The sequence below is a fragment of the Balaenoptera musculus genome, chromosome 5 (assembly GCF_009873245.2).
Source record: "Balaenoptera musculus isolate JJ_BM4_2016_0621 chromosome 5, mBalMus1.pri.v3, whole genome shotgun sequence".
In the NCBI taxonomy this organism is placed as follows: domain Eukaryota; kingdom Metazoa; phylum Chordata; class Mammalia; order Artiodactyla; family Balaenopteridae; genus Balaenoptera; species Balaenoptera musculus.
In genome coordinates, this window is record NC_045789.1 from 35,967,542 (window position 1) to 35,988,406 (window position 20,865).

The 20,865-nt window shown below is 39.3% G+C and overlaps 1 protein-coding gene across 1 annotated transcript in view; it reads right to left on the reverse strand.

Annotated features, from left to right (window-relative positions):
• Positions 1-20,865, reverse strand: part of DCHS2 (dachsous cadherin-related 2) — a 314,696-nt gene that overhangs the window by 126,371 nt on the left and 167,460 nt on the right. Inside the window, exons 4-7 of the mRNA XM_036852069.1 lie at positions 8,747-8,983; positions 6,710-7,726; positions 3,790-3,977; positions 2,378-2,477 (exon numbers count right to left, since the gene is read on the reverse strand). Coding sequence (XP_036707964.1) covers positions 2,378-2,477; positions 3,790-3,977; positions 6,710-7,726; positions 8,747-8,983 — 1,542 coding nt within the window. The remainder of the gene's footprint in view (positions 1-2,377; positions 2,478-3,789; positions 3,978-6,709; positions 7,727-8,746; positions 8,984-20,865) is intronic.

Here is a 20,865-nt window from a genome sequence, read left to right on the forward strand (position 1 = left end):
AGATCAGCTGTTAACCTTATGAGGATTCCCTTATGTGTTATTTGTTGTTTTTCCCTTGCTGCTTTTAACATTTGTTCTGTGTATTTAATTTTTGATAGTTTGATTAATATGTGTCTTGGCGTGTTTCTCCTTGGATTTATCCTGTATGGGACTTTCTGTGCTTCCTGGACTTGATTAAGTATTTCCTTTCCCATATTAGGGAAGTTTTCAACTATAATCTCTTCAAATATTTTCTCAGTCCCTTTCTTTTTGTCTTCTTCTTCTGGGACCCCTATAATTCGAATGTTGGTGCATTTAATGTTGTCCCAGAGGTCTCTGAGACTGTTCTCAATTCTTTTTATTCCTTTTTCTTTATTCTGCTCTGCAGTAGTTATTTCCACTATTTTATCTTCCAGGTCACTTATCCATTCTTCTGCCCCTGTTATTCTGCTACTGATCCCTTCTAGAGAATTTTTAATTTCATTTATTGTGTTGTTCATCAGTGTTTGTTTGCTCTTTAGTTCTTTTAGGTCTTTGTTAAACATTTCTTGTATTTTCTCCATTCTATTTCCAAGATTTTGGATCATCTTTACTATCACTATTCTGAATTCTTTTTCATGTAGACTGCCTATTTCCTCTTCATTTGTTAGGTCTGGTGGGTTTTTGCCTTGCTCCTTCATTTGCTGTGTGTTTCTCTGTCTTCTCATTTTGCTTAACTTACTGTGTTTGGAGTCTCCTTTTTGCAGGCTGCAGGTTCGTAGTTTCCATTGTTTTTGGTGTCTGTCCGCAGTGGCTGAGGTTGGTTCAGTGAGTTGTGTAGGCTTCCTGGTGGAGGGGACTAGTGCCTGTGTTCTGGTGGATGAGGCTGGATCTTGTCTTTCTGGTGGGCAGGTCCATGTCTGGTGGTGTGTTTTGGGGTGTCTGTGGCCTTATTATGATTTTAGACAGCCTCTGTGGTAATGGATGGGGTTGTGTTTCTGTCTTGCTAGTTGTTTGGCATAGGGTGTCCTGCACTGGAGCTTGCTGGTCGTTGAGTGGAGCTGAGTCTTGGCATTGAGATTGAGATCTATGGGAGATTTTTGCCACTTGATATTACTTGGAGCTGGGAGGTCTCTTGTGGACCAGTGTCTTGAACTTGGCTATTGCTCTTCAGTGGCACAACCCTGATGCCTCGCTGGAGCACCAAGAGCCTGTTATCCACAGGGCTCAGAATAACAGGGAGAAAAAAAAGAAAGAAAGAAGAAGTAAAATAAAATAAAATAAAATAAAGTAAAATAAAATAAAATAGAGTTATTAAAATAAAAAATAAAAAATAATTAAGAAAAAAAATTTTTAAGTAAGAAAAAAAAGGACAGACAGAACCCTAGGAGAAAGGGTAAAAGCAAAGCTATACAGACAATATCACACACAGAAGCATACACATACACACTCACAAAAAGAGAAAAAGTGAAAAAAATATATATATCATTGCTCCCAAAGTCCACCTCCTCAATTTGGGATGATTCGTTGTCTATTCAGGTATTCCACAGAGTCAAGGTACATCAAGTTGATTGTGGAGATTTAATCCGCTGCTCCTGAGGCTGCTGGGAGAGACTTCCCTTTCTCTTCTTTGTTCGCACAGCTCCCGGGGTTCAGCTTTGGATTTGGCCCTGCCTCTGCGTGTAGGTAGCTTGAAGGTGTCTGTTCTTTGCTCAGACAGGATGGGGTTAAAGGAGCAGCTGATTTGGGGGCTCTGGCTCAGTCAGGCTGGGGGGAGGGAGGGGTACAGATGTGGGGTTAGCCTGCAGCAGCAGAGGCCAGAGTGATGTTGCAACAGCCTGAGGTGTTCTGTGTGTTCTCCCCGGGAAGTTGTCTCTGGATCACGGGACCCTGGCAGTGGCGGGCTGCACAGGCTCCTGGGAGGGGAGGTGTGGATAGTGACCTGTGCTTGCACACAGGCTTCTTTGTGGCTGCAGCAGCAGCCTTAGCATCTCATGCCTGTCTCTGTGGTCCGTGCTGATAGCCGCGGCTCACGCCTGTCTCTGGAACTCCTTTAAGCGGTGCTCTTAATCCCCTCTTCTCTCGCACCAGGAAACACAGAGGCAAGAAAAAGTCTCTTGCCTCTTCGGCAGCTCCAGACTTTTCCCCAAACTCCCTCTCGGCTATCTGTGGCGCACTAGCCCCCTTCAGGCTGTGTTCACACAGCCAACCCCAGTGCTCTCCCTGGGATCCGACTGAAGCCCCCATTAAACTTTAAAAATTTTTTTTTAAAGGTGATTCTAGAAAATAACAAATGTATTTTGTTTGCAATATGGTGCTATTTTCAGTGTTAACTATTTTCCCAGAAGGAGGCAGATGGTTGGTAAACAAAAGAGGAAATTCTAAAAGCTTTTAATCCTTTATGGATAGTAACTTTTACCTGAAGATACTGAATATATAACTTCTGCATTGTTTCCTTCATCAAGATCCTTTGCAAACACAGCTGTAACAAACATATTTACTGGTTGACCTTCCAGAACCTGTCATTAAGACAAATCACTTACAAATTAGTCAGTGAAATTTTAAAAAAAGATCAATGAATCTTTAAGTGACAGAACACATTACTACTAAGCATTATTTTTTTAAACTACTTTTAAATCCACACAAAATGCAAATGTCTACCATATAAAAGTTGTATGGGTGTAAAACCATGAAAAAAAATCCACATTACAAATTTAAATGTTTTGCTCAATTTGAACAAATTATCTGCAGCATTTAACCTAATTTTGAGAAAAAAAGGAAATAAAATTGACTAAAAAAAATCTTAGATTTTTGATGCATTTTAAGAATTCTGGCATCTTCTTATTCATCACTTTCTTTTAAAAGGTCCAAAATACGCTAAAGATAAACATAAACCATTATTTCAGGAAACATACCTTATTAATTAACAGAAACTTTCCTGAAATACTGAAATGTACATGTGGAATTGAACTCCAAGTTTAGGGTCTTACTGCCTAATTAAGCCATGATACATAAAATGATATATTAATAAAAATCATAAGGATAGTATCATAATGTTCTGCATTGGTAGAATTTTCTTTAAATATGATTTTGGAAGATGAGTTTAAAGTTATTAACTTCCTCAATACCTATTTCGAGGTTTTCAATATGCATACCTGATCTCAATTTGAACATCCAAATGTTTTAGAGCAATAGCTTCCCAACGTTTTATTCATATAACCCTTTCATTGAAAAAAAGCATGAGTACCTCCAAGATACATTTATTAATTATGTACATGAACTAATATGCTAACTTATTACGTACATTATAAAACATACAAAAACATGGAAATGAAAAATATAAGATCACGTAAATATAATGAGAAGTTTTCGCATGTGCCTGCAAAGATCGAATGTTACAATCTCTGGCTGCACGTCCCTCCACTTTAGAGCTACAGATTGTTCTCCTATCTTCAACTAACCATCTTAGAGATGTGCTTCAATTGCCCACAAGGAGCTGTAGACAAAGAAAGGCATGCAAATTACTGAAAAAAAAGCAAGCCATGTCTGAGCAATACTGATAATGAAGTACCATGATGTTTTCATACAACAGACAGAACTACATTATCATAAAACCACTGAACGTGTGATCCCAAATAGCACATATAAGCATTTTCTTTTCTTGTTTTAATTGTGGGGTTTTTTTGACATGTGGACAATTCTAACTCTCGAAATGTATGCATTTCCACACAAGACTGACTGGATAAATTCAAGCTTTTTACCACAAGATGGTGCTCAAAACAAGTGACTAAGAATACTACAAACGTTGCACGGCCACTTGGCTCCACATACCTTGATGTGTAATTCCTTCCCAGGGAGGCACTGTGGGAAATATGGCCTGTTATCGTTGATGTCAGTAACTGAGACATACACCAGCGCAGTGGCGTTTCGAGGAGGGGAGCCGTGGTCGGTCACTAAGACAGTCACCTGATGGTGCACCCGTTGCTCATGATCCAAGGCCACCCAACTGATAAGTTCGCCTGAGGAACACAGAGCAGGATGAAAGAGGCTGACACTTGTACTAGAATTGTGGCTTTATGAACCATCAATTTAATCCCAGACCAATTCCCAGAAAGGAAAATCAGATATAAAGTTCTAAAAGCACAACTTCCAAGACCACATGCTTTAGTAATCTAGCTCTGCTGTTGAAAGAATTTTCTGAAGTTTCTTCTGCCACCTTCAATTTGTCATTCTTTGTATTTCAAATTATCTACCATCAACCATTCTAACTAAAGAATGAATTCATGACAACAAATGATAAAATACTCTGTGGTAATTTAATAATAATTTAGAAGATTTAAAGTTACAGCATATCTCCCATCATACTGAATATATAGAAAGCACCTCAGCTCTGACATCACAAGGTCTGGTTTAGGCTCCAGTTTCTTCACCTCAGGCGCAGAAGGACCTCTCTGACCCTACCTCCTAGGGCTATCAAACACTAATGCAATCATAAATTTAAAAGGACTTTGTAAGCTGTAAATTATTACAAACGTGAGAGTTGTTATCATTATTTAAAATAATGGCAAAGTACCTTCATGAAAATCAAATACATTGCTAGGTATTGGTTTGTCTTTTATGTATAGAGTTATTTATTTTTATCTCACAAAATATATGTGTAGTGAGGACAATGACTTCCCAAATAACTCTTCATGCTTTACAAGCCATATTTTACATATTCTTGCTCAAAACTGTCTTCTAGGCGACTAGCCTCATGTTTCATCCGCAGACTCAGGCATAAAATCGTAACTGCCTCTAGCTACGGCCAAGGGCCATCTCCGGTAGCCCGTCTCCCGCTGCAGAGTTCCAACAGGCGTTAATATCCTCACTATTTATGAAAATGTCTATTTGTGAGAAAGTAATCAAGAAGCAACTACTACCTAACATTGCCATTTCCAAGATCTTTTTGCCCTTTTCCTCCAAATGAAATGACAGTGTGTAGAACAAAACAAAAAGTGAAATCAGGAACAACAACAAAAAAATTCATATTTGTATAAGTTGCTGAATTGGTGAAGGTATAACGCAGTGTTTACCATATCCACTTACTATATCAACTATATTTATAAAGTGTTTACTGTGTGATTCTAACAAAAATGACAAAGACAACAACTGCATCTTTAAAGTTCCAAAATGCAATTCTTCTAGGAAAACCCTAAATCCTGAATGGCAAACACATTTTTATTTGCTGCACCAACTCTGACATGTAGCAGCTGTTCGGAAAGACTGGGAGGCTCAGCTGGGGCTGGGGGTGGGGGTTCCACGTAGGGTTCCGTGGAAGTGAGGTTTCGGGTCACTACCTGAGGCTGCTCAGAGCCCCGGACGTGGAGGGCGTGCCTGCGTGCTGCGCATGCCTGCCACGCACTGGAGGATGTCGTCAACCCCTGCGTTGCCCCACTGTCCCCAACCCCAGTGAACAGGAACAGCTTACGAGTATGTAGCTTTCCAAGCCCCTTCATAACACTTTAACTCTTCACCCACCTCCACCCGCCCCCCCCAGAGCGGGACACGGAGCATGGAGGCAATTCTCTCCTTTTTTCAAGGTAAGGAAACTGAGTTCCAAGGTGAAGCTTCTTGCTTCTAGCCGTACAGCAATTCTAGGAATGGACACCTGGTCTTCTGAATCTGGACTAACTATGGGAGAGAGATCATGGGGGAACCGAATGTATATTTCAGCTTCTTTCAAAAAAAATAAATTACCGAGTGCAGTAGAAAACCTAGAGAACTATCTAGCACGTGGAAGTAAAGAGCAAGCCGGCCATCCTGTGCAGCCGGTGCAGTTTGTGCCTTGCTGCGAGGCCCAGCTCAGGACTGAATGGGAGCCGAGATACAGCTGCAATCTCGGCAGGCCTTGTGCCCTGGTGTAAAGCTCCATCTGCTGGAGGAAGGGGCACCTTTTCCTAATCCACATGACAGGCACTTTGAAGGTAATCAGAATTGAATTCAAATTCTGTCCCACTATAGAGCAAGGGGCACCACATACAAAGTCCACAACATAAATGGTGCCTCCTGGAATTGTACAAAGTGGTGACCTTCTCACTTCTTTCTAACTCCGTGACCTTGGGCATTTTACTTGAGCTATCCGAGTTTCAGTTTCTCCAACTACATGGTTGCAGTATAAACATAGTTCATTTGTAGGTAGTTGCAGGAATTAAAGACCTTGTAAATGTATACAATATAATAACATTTGTATATTTAACTTAACTAATTAAGACATGAAAAAAACCTCAGTGTAAATATTTGCCCTTTCCCTATGTTTCCCACATCAAAATGAGAATGGTGAAATATATCAAAAGAGTGATTTTGAAATCTTAAAATCTTAAAAAGTGGATTATTTTCTAGTTTTTCACCGATGACATTTATATTTTATAAAATATTATTTGAAACATTTTAAAGACATCTACAAATGAAAAGGAGTGGTTGGGCAGGGGGGATGGAATTAAACTTTACACAAGAATTTACCTAGTCCAGTTCTGAGTGTACCTCTAATTCAAAATAAGAACCATATATGGACAGTATGTGGGTGTGAGGCAAGAGAAATATGAATCATTTAAGGGAAAATTCTGTTCAATTTTGACTTCACTTTAAAAATCACAATACTATAATCAAGTAAGATATTTATTAAAAACTGTAATTTTAACTATATATTTGCTAAAAGATTTGAGTTTTGTCAATTCCAATTTTAAAGGAATAAGTACAAGCTACAAAATGCTACCTGTATTAGGATTCATCTTGAAGAATTTTCCATCAGACAAAAGGAAATATGACAGCTGTCCGTTCTTTCCCGAGTCTCTGTCAATTGCTGTAATTTTGCCTATTACCCCTTGGGGAACAGGACTCTCCTTGACTTTCAGAAACAAGACATCATGCAAGAAGGTAGGGGAATTGTCATTCTCATCCAGGACATGAACAATTACTGAAGTGCTCACATTTTGTGACATTCTGTCCTCCGGGATCCAGGCAAACACTCTAAAATTATATGTTTGTGTGGATTCATAGTCGAGCTGTCGCCGCAAATAAATCCAACCCGTGTAAGGATGGATGCCAAATGCAGCCGAGTCTGTGCCGGACTCCAGCAAGTACAGGAGCTGTGGGGTTGTGAGCTGCGGGCCAAGCGGACAGGCCTGGATTTTCAGGACTGGGGTCATCGGTGAGAGGGACTCACTAACTTCCGCTTGATAGACCAAATGCTCAAAAGTTAAAGACGGGTTTTGTTCTTGTTTTTCAATAATGACCGTCAGCACTAACAGGGATGCCTGAGGAGGAACACCAAGATCCTGGGCTATGAGGGTCAGCGTGCACTCCCGGGGCCCAGCGCCTGCCAGGCTCTCGTTGAGGTACACCACACCAAGCCCCAAGTCAACGGAAAAGATGCTTGGGCTCTGACTGGCAATGGTATAGCGGATGACCCCGTTGGGCCCGCTGTCTTTGTCTGTTGCACGGGCGTGGTACAAGGCTGTGCCAGGCATTGTGCCCTGGGATATCGTAACCCCATCGGAGGCTTTGGGAAACACTGGGCGGTTGTCATTGACATCGATGACAGTTATGTTGACCTCTGTGCTGCTGCAGGCGGGGGAGCTGCTGAGCTGTGCCTGGATGGTGAGCACAACCACGGGCTGCGTTTCGTGATCCAGCGGCTTCTGGGTTCGAATGTTGCCCAGCCATGGATGAATAAAGAACTTTCCATCCAGATCACCAGAGGAGATCCTATAAAGAATTGTCTCTGAGGAATCTGAAAAGGAAAAAAAAAAAAAAAAAAAAAAGAACAAAATGAAAAGAGAAAGCAATCACTTTATGCCAAAACAATGTACCTACTGGAAACACTGAGAACTGAAAGCATTAATGTATATCACATCCACAGAGAATACGATGCAATGTCTCACATCTTCCTCAGCTCTCCAAAGCCTGTTGATAAGTGGACACATGGTTTCAGATGTATTAGTGGACAAAAGTAATGTCCAATGGACAAGGAGCAAGCCACGAGTTTCACCATCTTCCTTCCCTCTTCTTGTATTAAGTAAAAGGGAAAGATATTCAGAAAATAATGTGGATGCCTGTTTTACAGTCTGTTTTATATATTTGAGGAAGCAAAGTCAAGTTTACACTGGTGTTTCTCTATGATACCTACCGATAAAAGGCAAATACCCTCCCTAAAATTTAAGGGAAGGAGAGAAGATGGGTTAGGTTTAGGGAGCAGGACAAGATCTTTGAACAAGTAATTCACTTCTAAGAATTTTTCTTGCAGAGAAATCTGTACAAGTCATATAAGGATATTTGCTTGAGTATCATTTGGACTAGCAAAAATGATTGTAAATCATTCAAATTGATAGCAAAAGGGAAATGTTTAAATAAATACTACACAACTTATTATTTTAATGAGACGGAATGATGTCCAGTAACTTGGAAAACTGTCCACAATATACAAAGTGGGGAAAAATGGTCATTGTAGAACAACAAAGATAGTTGGATGTATTTTCATAAAAAAATTTTTGGAAGTGTGTGTGTGTGTGTGTGTGTGTGCGCGCGCATGTGCGCACTTTGAAGAGTGAGTTAAAAGTACCTATTACTTTTGTGATTAGAAAAAAAAGTAGGATGAAAATAATGTTGAAAGAACAAAGAGCAAGCCATAGATTGTATGGTCTCAATTCTTGCATGGAGAAAAGGAAAGATTTATTCAAGACTGTACAACCTAAGAAAATATAGAAAATGTTCCAGTAATGATTTCAATGCAGCATAAGAAGTAAGTACTTACTCAAGGACTCTTTTGCTTTCACTGTTCCCACAGGACTGTCTTCAGGCACATCTTCATAAACTGCGAAAGTATACTTAGGCCTTTCAAATTCAGTGGGTGCCAGAGTTGTCTGAAGAATGTGTATGGTGACTTCAGCATTAGTGACAGATGTGAGCCCACCACCATCTCGAGCACAGACCATCAGCAAAAGTGTGGTGGATTCCAAATGACTAAGAGTTGATGTTAAGTAAATAATCCCTGGGTACGGGAAGGAGAGAATTAAAAACCAGATAACATGCAATAAATACTGATGAGCAATAGTAACACCTGATCTGTTAATGCTACTGTGATGGTTAATTTTATGTGTCCACTTGACTGGACCATGGCGTGCCCAAATATTCAGTGAAACATTATGCTGCATGTTTCTGTGAGGGTGTTTTTGGGTGAGATTAACCCAAATGGGTAGACTGAGTCAAGCATATTGGCCTCCCTGCTGTGGGTGGGCCTCATCCAATCAGTTGAAGGCCGGACTAGAACAAAAGGGCTGGTCCTCCTCCAAGTAAGAGAGAGTCCTCCTGATGGACTGTCTTAGACTTGGGACATTGGTTTTTTCCCTTCCTTTGGAATTGAACTGAAACATCTTGGCTCCTCCTGAGTCTTGAGACTGCCAGCCTTCAACCTGGAGCTACACCATTGGTTCTCTGGGTCTTGAGTTTATCAACTCACCTGCAGATCTTGGGGCCTGTTAATCTCCATAATCACAGGACTACTTCCTTACAATAAATCTCTTTATATTTATCTTTATATGTCTTTATATTTATATATCTCCTATTGGTTCCATTTCTCTGGAGAACCTTGATACATCTACTTTCCAATCAAAGAACTTGAGCATATGTGCAAAATGATATGAGAAGCTGGCAAAAACATCAGAATTATCAGTTTTCTAGGCATAAAAAAGGTGACACCCTTTCTTTTTTTAAATCAAATCTGCCCTCTCGTAACTCCAATTCCTTGTTCCTATTTCCATTAGAAATTTAGTGAATCTGTCTTATTTCTCCTTGGCAAACACATTATCAATAACCAAAGCCAAATATCTCATCAGACCTGCTCCAGGCACAGCATCCCCATTTTCTTATCTGACATGATTTTATGTCATTTCACTTGCAGTTTCTTTCTCCTGAACATTCTCCAAGTTGATCCAGGAACACGTGATTCCAGATAACAATCTGACTATAATGAAGAAGAGTATAAACACTCTTTATTGGAATACTTATAAAATACTAATGTAACCAAGTATTATCACACCCACTTTTAGCAGCCGTGTTAAAATTGGGGTTCACACTGATTTGCTGGTCCACCAAAGCACTCAATACTCATCACACTAATTTCTAAGTCAGGTCTTTCCCTTCCGTTATTGATTAGCTTCAAACATTCTTTCTTATTAAAGTCTTGGCTTGATTAAAAAATAAAACCCAAATAATGCAAAAGTGTCTGCCTAAAGAAGAAAATGAAAAGTCTCTCTACCCCAATTACCCCCCACTCTCTGGGTACAGAGTCTTCTAGAGTTAACTCGATTTTAATTATTGAGACTTTTTTAAGGGTTTTATTTTCCACTCTTGATGATTATGACAATGAAAAGATTAATGCCTGCCTCAACTAGACCACAAGCTGGTCTTTCTGCCTTCAGACTGACTCCTTCTAAACCATTTTTCATACTTGTATTAGGATAGTCTTCCTAAAATCCAAATCTCGGCCTATCAGTGCTTCCCCCAGTTTTCAGGGGAAGTTCAAATGCTTTATCGTAATAACCAAGCCACTCAATTAGCGCTTTTGCATCTCTGTGGCGCCATTCTCTCCATACAGGACATTTTGCTCTTGGCACAGCCAATTCTTTCTAATTTCCAGAATAGATCTTGCTCTTCCTTTTGGATTGCTGCATCCCCTTCCTGCAATAACTTCTTCATCTTCTCTGACAATGATTTCTACTCATGTTTTAAAGCACAGCTCAACCTTCACCTGGCGCAGATGACCTTCTCTTACCTTCCACTCTCTTTCAGAGACCACTCTTCCAGGATCCCACAGTGGCCTGAGTACATGTGCCTATCATACATTTACCACACTGTACTTTAATGGTTTTTGTCTTTCTTATCATTCATTCACTTATTCATTAGTTTACTCCATGGTTTATAAATAAAATCAAAAGACAACATTTTGAAAATATATAAACAACAATTTAGTATATATAATAACTGAAGAGTTCTGTAACTAAGATGAAAAAATACAAGTAAGCCAAAAGTTAGGGTAGCAGTGGATAAGGGCAGATAACTCAGATAGGAAAGAATAAATTATGAATAAATATAATGCTCAAACTCATTAAAAATAACAAGTGCAAAATAAAAACAACTACCTCTTGTTTTCACCTCTAATGTTTGCTAAAACTTTTAAGTGATATTATGCAAGGTTAATAAAGGATGTGGTATGGATGTACACTGTCCAAAAGGCACTTTAGCAATATTTATATAACAGTAAATTGTTCATGTTCAAAACCTAGAAATCTACCCTCAGATCATCTTTGAGAAGGCACAGTGAGGGTGGTGCTTGCCACCCAAGGGGGGACTGCAAGACCAGTGTGGCTGATGGTGGTACTTCTGAGGGGGATGCGTTCTCATATACAGGAAAATGAGAAGCTGATAATTAGATACATCAGTGACGTTTCTGAATAAAGAGAGACAAAGATAAAATCTTACAGCAGCAACAAGAGAAGAAAAACTGAGAACCTATAAAGGAACAATTCTTTGACAAGACTTCTCAATGGCAACAACAGAGGTCAGAAGTTAACGAAGTAATATTGTGAAAGTTACAGAAGAAAACAACTGCCTACCTAGAATTTTCTACTCAGATAAGCTATTTTTTTAAAAATTTATTTATTTATTTATGGCCGCACTGGGTCTTCGTTGCTGGGCACGGGCTTTCTCTAGTTGCAGTGAGCGGGGGCTACTCTTCGTTGCGGTGTGTGAGCTTCTCATTGTGGTGTCTTCTCTTGTTGCAGAGCATGGGCTCTAGGTGCGCGAGCTCAGTAGTTGTGGCGCACGGGCTTAGTTGCTCCGCAGCATGTGGGATCTTCCCGGACCAGGGCTCGAACCTGTGTCACCTGCACTGGCAGGCGGATTCTTAACCACTGAGCCACCAGGGAAGCCCCAGATAAGCTATTTTACAAGATGAACGTTGGATCAGTCAGGGTTCTCCAGAGAAGCAAAAACGAATAGTTGAAATAGATAGATAGAGATAGAGACAGAGACAGAGATGGGGGGAGAGAAGATAGGGAAAGAGGGAGAGAGAGAGAGGGAGAGACAGGGAAAGAGAGAAGAGAGAGAGAGATTTATTTTGAGGAATTGGCTCATATGGGGGTCGGCCAGTCTGTAATTTGTAGGGCTGGCTGGAAGGCTAGAAATTTCTACAGGAGTCAATGTCACAGTCTTGAGTTGGAAAGCAGTCTAGAGGTAGAATTACTTCTTCCTGGGAGGACATCAGTCTTTTCTCTTAAGACCTTCAACTGATCAGACAAGGCCCACTCACATTATGGAAGATTATTTGCTTTGCCCAAATACTACTGAGTTAAATGTTAATCATATCTAAAAAACACCTTTACAGCAATATCTAGACTGGTGTTTGACCAAAAATTAGGTACCATAGCCTAGCCAAGTTGACACATAAAATTAACTACCACAAGCATAAAATAAGACCAAGACAGATAGATAATTTACTTCTTACAAACTATCACTGAAAGAATTACTAAAAGGAACAACTGTTTTCTGATACTAAATACAATGACCAACCCTCCCCCTGAAAGCAAGTGCTGCAAAAAAATAAAAACATAACCTCTTAAATACATTAAACAAATTGACAGTAAAGAAGGTAAAAAATTAAGTGATGTCAGGAACCCAGAGCATATGCAGCATACTGAATTTGGCTTTGGCCTTCAGTGTATTTACCAAACCCTAGTGTCCTTGAACTTTTCTTTTAATGACTTTGTGGAACTCTGGAGGCAGAAGACAAGACCAGGGCCCTTGGGGATGGGAGCAGGTTGGAGAGGGAGAGTCTTGCAAGACTTCCACCAATAAAATTAGATCCACAAAGTTTTCAGTGTAAGAGGGAGCTAGAAATAAACCCCTGCCTCCCCAGTGAAAATTTATGACTTGAAACCTGGTGCTGAACAGAGGGGTAAAAATTTCCTTTGAGAATTCTTAAACATAAGCCAAACTTCACACTAGTTTGTAGACTGTATTCACAGTATAGGATGATGTGAAATTTTTCAAGTCAAGAATTTAGTTTAAAGCAGTGTAGACTGGTACTTCCCTAGAGCACTTGGGCAAGGGAAGCACAAACACTTTCCAGAGGAACCCACCTTCATCCCCGGGGTTCAAGAATTGTCTCAGATAAAGATCCAAGTCCACAGTAGAAAATCACACAATACATGGGGAAATATGTTAACATGAGTGAGACTCAGTAATAACGGCAGATTTGGACTGGGAAACACTTCAGAATGGACAAAATACTCTAGTTAAAAGATAGAAATTACCCAACCATATGTTATTTATGAGACACAACCAAAACAAAAAGATACGGGCAGGATGTGAGTGAAAGATGGGAGACCGGAGGTTGAGACCGGATGTTGCCTCCATCCTCATGCCCCTCGCCTCCTTCAGTCTATCTGATCCATGACAGCCCCTTGCCCTTGGACTCTCTCCTCTGGTTATGTTATAGTCTTCTTTTTGCCTTTCCTAACAATTCCTTGGATTTTGACCACAGTCCTTCCTACTGCTCAGACTTCTAAACATTTTTCTTGTTAAGTACTAGGCTCTTCTTCCAGTCTCTGAAGGATCTCAAATGGTGTCCCTGGACCACATGCATCAAAATCCCCTTGGCCACTTGTAAAAACAAAGATTTTCAGGCTCTTACCTAGATATTCTGATTTCTAGAAAGATTATAGAAGTGGGGAAGAATGCCGGAATTGACTTTCTAATGATCTCTATCAGTAATTCTTATGTGCTCTAAAGTTTGAAGACCACTGTTATATATTATTTCCATCAAAATATTCACATGTTTTGTGACTTCAATAGTTACTTTATCCTAGTATCTCCCCATGTCCTCTCACCTGAATTAAGTTCTGTGCCTCTTTCTAGGTGGCACTTCCCCTGGGATATTTGTCAATTTGACATCAGTTGGATCATTGATCATTTAGTTAAAATTAAGGAATTATGTGTGACTCATTCTCTTTCATTAATAAATCAAACTAGTCACCATTCCTATATCATTTTCCTCTTAAAATATTCTCAGATTAGTTTCTTCCTCTCTATCTCCTTAGTACAAATTTTATTACTTTACCCCTGGTTATAGTAATAATAGTACATTGTTATATATTTTCTGTTAATTAATATATATATTCCCTGTTCAAATTTTCTAGTCTTTTAATCCACCTAACATACTACTCCCAGGGTAATTTTCCTTAAATGTCACCATGACACACTGGTGCTCAAAACCCTTATATCATTCCTTATTTCCTGTAACAAACAAGTTTAAACTTCTTTGTCATGCTTCTACATTCTTTCATAAACCAATCCCACTCAGTGTAGCTTTAGATCATTCGGTAGCCCATCTCTCCACCTCAGACACCATCATCTCGTGCTGTCATAAATATGTGTAACAAGTAAGATAACGAAACACAATTCATGGGATGCAATCATAGAGCATTTTTTTTCTTTTCTCCTATTTTGATTTATTTTGTATGGCCACCTGTTCTTCTCCTGTCCCTACGTGAAAATTCAGGAAGCTCCTACCACCTCCACAATCACTAGCAACCAATTAAAGTTATTTCTGTGACTTTAAGTCACAAAACAGTCTCAATTTAATGACTAGAATATAAATGTCTTTAGAAGAATCAAAGTGTAAACTTGAGTTAAAGTTCAGGTGGGGAAAAGAATCTGAAAAAGAATGAATATATGTATGTATGACTGAATCACTATACTGTACACCTGAAACTAACACATGATTGTAAAGCAACTCTACTCCAATAAAATTAAAAATAAATAAATAAATTAGTATAATTTAAGGCAAAAAAAAAAAAAAAGGTCAGGTGGAGCACACGCTGTAGATCAGAAGTCATTGGCTGCTTCTCTCTTTCCTCACCTAGCTCTCTTCCTCCTCCTCCTCATATTGCTAATATGAGTTTCTGAACCATCTCGGTGCATCCGGGGGGAAAGGAGGGGATGGGAGAGGAGTGGGAATATTCTCACTGGACAGGCACCATCGCAGTGATGGAGCGTCAGTGCTCTTCTGCCTGGGCAGTTGTTTAGAAACCACTTTCTATCACTAGTGCTTTTGTGGCTTTTTTGGAGAAAGCTTCCATCTTCTAATCTGAGGCTACCTTAACAGATGTAACCATATCCCTCTTCAGACTATTCACTTACTGCTTCCTTGCCTCCTGAAAAGCTAACAACGTTCAGACCTCTCCCTCTGGCCTTAGCGGGCAGGACCTAAAACAACTCCACACCAGCTGTCTCCACCACAGAGAACCACGGGCCCCACAAACTCCAGGAACAGTTTGTCTTCACCCTAGAAACCCCTCCTTTCTTCCACCATCCATCATTTCTGCTCTAGATTTTTCAGGTGAGAGACAAACTTGAGTCTGTTAGCCCCAAACTGCAAGGATTAGTAATCAGTTCTCTGACTGGTGAAGTGCAGACACCCCACCTGGGGGAAACCCACAAATCCACAGCAGCTCTCTCCAAATTATCAACCATTTTATCTCCAATTTAGAAAACTTTTATACTTCTGACAAGGTGGGTAAAGTTCAGAAGAAAAATCAAACTGGTTTTCAGTTCCCTCCTTTGTAAATAATCCTGCATAGGGTCCCTCTGGTATATATCTTAGTGACTCAACCCTAACTTCCATTTTCATTTCTTGTTACAAATGCTTACTAATCTCCCTCTCCACATCTTCATTTATATTCTTCGCTTCCCCTGAATCACTATCGTTCTTCCCCTGCTTGCTTATCAAATCTGAGCCCTCCTGTGAGGTTCAGCTCAAGTTCCCCGACTACTCTAGATTCTCCCAAGTTCTCTTCTGAAGGTCTGCGCACCCTGTGGTCATCATGTCATCAATACATGGAGTTTACTCTTAGAACTTCTGTTTCAGGGAAGACAAATGCAAAGTCACCTTAATGAGACATGAGACAGTGAGAGTCTATGGCCTACACACTTGATTGTATCTGAAATGTATCTTTTAAAATGTTCTAACCCAGAGGGTTGATGACGAGTCCAGTAAAAGTAGGCAAAAGAGAGGTAAATGTTAGGCACACAAATTCAGGCCCAGGCTGTAAAAGATAAGTGGGAACAGCCTTCAGGTATTTACCTCCCAGTGAACAGCAGAGTAATGCAGAGCACTGTGAGTCAGCAGGCCTTCACAGTTCTCTTCTAGTGGCAAGAGCATCTTTATTACGGAGAAGATCCATCCAGTTATTTTAATCTGGTACCACTAAACATTAACATTATCTCATTCCCTTCTTTAAAAATCAACGCTTCTCTGTAAACTTTCCCAGACTGATTTGGCTTTCTCCATAGTGTTCCTGAGCGGAGAAGGCAATCTGGACACGAAGCCTTAAGAATTCAGTTCCTGTGACAGTTACGGTTTTTCACTATAACCTGGTAATTGGCATTCAGTTTGATACATCAAAAGAAAGAGCTTGCTTAATGTAAGTCTGAAGATAAAATAATTTAAGTATGGAATACCATCTATTGAAGATTCTTAGGAGCCAGACAGCTGGGCTTCTTTTGGTCAAATAACTATACTACTGTGTGTGGCCATACTCTCAATACTTGACCTTTGGAATGTAATTAATGAGTCTCTGGTCTTCTTCTATACGGTTTTTCCCCTTATATTTCCACATATGTTTCCATAGTTTTCTGTACTCTGGTCTGGACTGAGTATCTATTTCTTTTCCAGTATTAAACTTTAAAAATTATTGTAATTTCATATGATTTTTTAATTTATTTATTATTGAGATATAATTGACTATATACTATTGTATTAGTTTTAGATGTACAACACGATAATTTGATATATGTATGTATTGTGAAATGATTATGAGAATAAATTTAGTTAACATCCATCATCACACATATTTATAAATTTTTTCCTTGTGATGAGAACTTTTATGATCTACTCTGTTAGCAACTTTCAAATATACAATATAATATTGTTAACTACAGTCACCATGCTGTACATAAATCCCTAGGATTTATTACCTTATAACTGGAAGTTTGTACCTTTTAACTCCCTTCACCCATTTCACCTGCCCCACCCCACCCCCAGCTCCGGCACCCACCGATCTCTTCTCTGTATATCATATGCTCTATTATTGTCGACTCAGCTGGACTGCAAGCTTTCTCGTGGCAACAGCTCCATCTCATTCTTTCCTTTTTTATATCAACGACCATTTATTGTGTACCATCTACATTCCAGGAAATGTGCTAGTAACTGGAAAGGCGGTAGGAAGCAAAATAGACTGTGTCTGCAGGGCACAGACATTAATTATATAATCAAAAAATATGTAATTATAATATAAAGAGAAGCTGTGCTAGAATATAAACTGGGACCTGATTTAATGTGCTTGGGGAGGGAATCGTCAGAAAACACCTCTATGAAAAAGTAACCTATAACCTGAGCTCTGAAGGATGAGTTAGGCCATTACCTAGGTGAATATGTGAGTGTGGGAAGAGAAGAGGACAGAGAGCCATCAAATGTTCTGTGCAGAAGGGAAAATACATGAGGTGCCTACGGAGGGAAGCACGGTGGGTTCAGGGAAAGGAGGAGAAGGAGGAAGAAAGAGGAGGAGGAAGAGAAGGGGAAGAAATAGTAGTTGGTGTAAGGAATGAGCACAAAGATTAAAGAGAATTATTGAAGCTGAGGCCACAGGGGAAAGGAGGGCAGGTCATGAAAGGCCTGGGAGACCATAACAAGGATTTGGTCTCTGGCCAAAAAGCCATGGAAAGTCATCGAAAGATTTTAGGCAGGGAGGTGAGATAACCAAATCTGTCTTTCTATAGTTGAACAAGTTCCATCTCATGCCTATATGTATGAATTTTACTAGGCTTCTTCTGAGCCAAGGACTACTTTTTTGGCTTGCAAAGCCAACTTTGTGCAGTGAAACAGTTTCTACTAGAGACCAGTAAGAAGCTAGTAAGTTTCTTTGAATGAACAGTCACTACTTAGAAGAGGAGAGTATTAAGATTAAGTGTGCCCTTCTATATGTGGAATATTTCAAAACATTCACTTCTAAAAACATTCAAGTATAAAGGGGAGCTAGAAAACTCACTTACTTGAATTCAACATTCTTATATAGACTAAGCTGTCTACTAAAAGCTGATGGGCCAGAAAATGTAGCTGTAAAAAATATATATATTACATATTATATATATATATAAAATAAATAATAAAACAGTAAGTAAAATCAATAGCTCTCTTTACCTGTATATTAGCCAGCTTAAGACTTATGACATTATATTTTAAGACTTTAAAGTACAGTGATTATTTGGCTCTCATTTTTTTCATGACACTTGCAAATTATCATTAACCACCAGTTCAGGGGATCAATTTTAACTTTAAAAAATAGATGTTGATTCACTTACAGAGCACTGCTTATTTTAAGTTTTAGTTACTGTAGTGCTTAGATTTATACATACTAATTATAATGTGCAATAGTATTTGTCTATGTTATTTATCTTGTCACTTATTTAAATAGAGGAAATTGCTGGGATGAATTTTTTTAATTGATAGACTAATAAAAGAACTTAAAGACAAAGGTCTTCTCTTAAATCTGATATACAAATAAAATCATGTTCTTCTACTAATTAAGCAATACTTTTAGAATCAAGCTTCCTGGAAAAGATGGGATACTCTTCACCAAAGTAGTACTTCATAGTTAGAAAATAACCTATAGGTCATTACTAAAACTGAAAGCTATGGGATAGTTAAGAACAAAAATAAGGGACTTCCCTGGTGGTACAGTGGTTAAGAATCCATGTGCCAATGCAGAGGACACGGGTTCGATCCCTGGTCTGGGAAGATCCCACATGCTGTGGAGCAACTAAGCCCATGTGCCACAACTACCTACTGAACCTGTGCTCTAGAGCCCTCGAACCACAACTACTGAGCCTGTGTGCTACAACTACTGAAGCCCTCATGCCTAGAGCCCGTGTTCCTCAACAAGAGAAGCCACCGCAATGAGAAGCCCGCGCACCACAATGAAGAGTAGCCCACGCTTGCTGCAACTAGAGAAAGCCCGAGCACAGCAACAAAGCCCCAACACAAACAAAAAAAATTTTTTTTTAAAAAGAACAAAAATAAGCACAAAATCATGACCTTCACCAAACATGGAGTCTGTAATTTTCTCAAAAACAGAGACAGACCAAAAACTATGGGATATCAATATCAATTTCTTATTGATTATTGATATTTATGGTGTCCTTCCTATATTCCTTTTGTGAGAATATAGAAGCTTATTCACCAAATAGATGACATTGTACCCTTTATTTTCCACACAAATCTGGGTAACTAAGCTGCATTGGCTGAAAGGAGTAGGATGAATATTTTGAATTTGTCTGTCTCATACTGACAACTAAAACAGTTCTTAAGAAAAATGTACCTATTTTGAAAGATTCCACTGAATTCTATTTATTCAACTGAAAAGAGTAAATAAATCAACAGATAATTATTATCTCAAATAGGCTTATATAGGAAGTCACAATGAGAGATCATCTCTATCTTATTTAGTTGAATCAATGGAACTTACATTTATCTTAGCTTTGTCTTTAGTTTTTGGGTTTTTTTTAAACCATAATCATGGGAAGATTATTTTTTTATATACATTTATTTATTTATTTTATTTATTTTTGGCTGTGTTGGGTCTTTGTTGCTGCGCATGGGCTTTCTCTAGTTGCAGGAAGAGGGGGCTACTCTTTTTTGCGGTGCACAGGCTTCTTCTCATTGCGGTGGCTTCTCTTGTTGTGGAGCATGGGCTCTAGGCACACGGGCTTCAGTAGTTGCGGCACGTGGGCTCAGTAGTTGTGGCACATGGGCTCAGTAGTTGTGGCAAACGAGCTTAGCCACTCCTCGGCATGTGGGATCTTCCCTGACCAGGGCTCAAACCTGTGTCCCCTGCATTGGCAGGCAGATTCTTAACCACTGCACCACCAGGGAAGTCCCATGGAAAGAGCTTTGAAATGGAAGTTCGAGAAGTAAAAGTGTCAGGAGTACTACTAACTCCTTGAGCAAATCAGTAAGTCTCTTAGGGTTTTCAGTCTCTTAATTTACGATGGGCATAAAAACATCTGCCTTGCTTATATCATACGTTGATGTAAGGCTCAAATAGGCAATATATGGAAAAGATGTCAAAAAGTATTGTCTGAGATGGAACAGTATAGGGAAAGATCACAGGTCTAAGATGGGGTTCAAGTCCAATTTTGCCATTTACCAACTGTGTACCTTTAGGGAAGTCACTAAATCCCTTTCTGCCTCAATTTCTTCCTCCAATAAATGAGAGAGCTGATCTGGAATGTCTCTTCCATCTCCAAGAGTCTGTGATCTTATACTGGAAAAACTAATGAGAAAACTCTCTAACATGCTTTTGTTTCCCATGAAAGTGACATACACTGATTAGGTGCTCATGATTAATTTTAGTCTCTGTCTTGCAAATGAAAGAAAGTCATTTTTGGGGGGCATGAGCAAGCTCACATCCCTTATGAAATAAGGTGTGGTATTAATTTGTTAACTATATATCAGAATGCTCTGAATGTAGGAAAGTGACAATCATGAAGAATTATGAGAATCATTACAAGGTATGAATACTGAGTGTAAAACTAACATTAGAAAAGAATCTGCCCTTGAGATAAAAACAGACTTTGTGCTACATTACTTACAATCCCTGTTAAAATCCACACACTCTGCACAAACAAGAGATTACAACTAAACACAGAGGCAGGGCTGGTTTAACTCACTCAGTTGCCCTTTTAATTCCTTGTTTTTCCATGGTATTAAACCTGGCTTTTATGTGCACAACAACTAAACCCAGAACAGGCAATAGG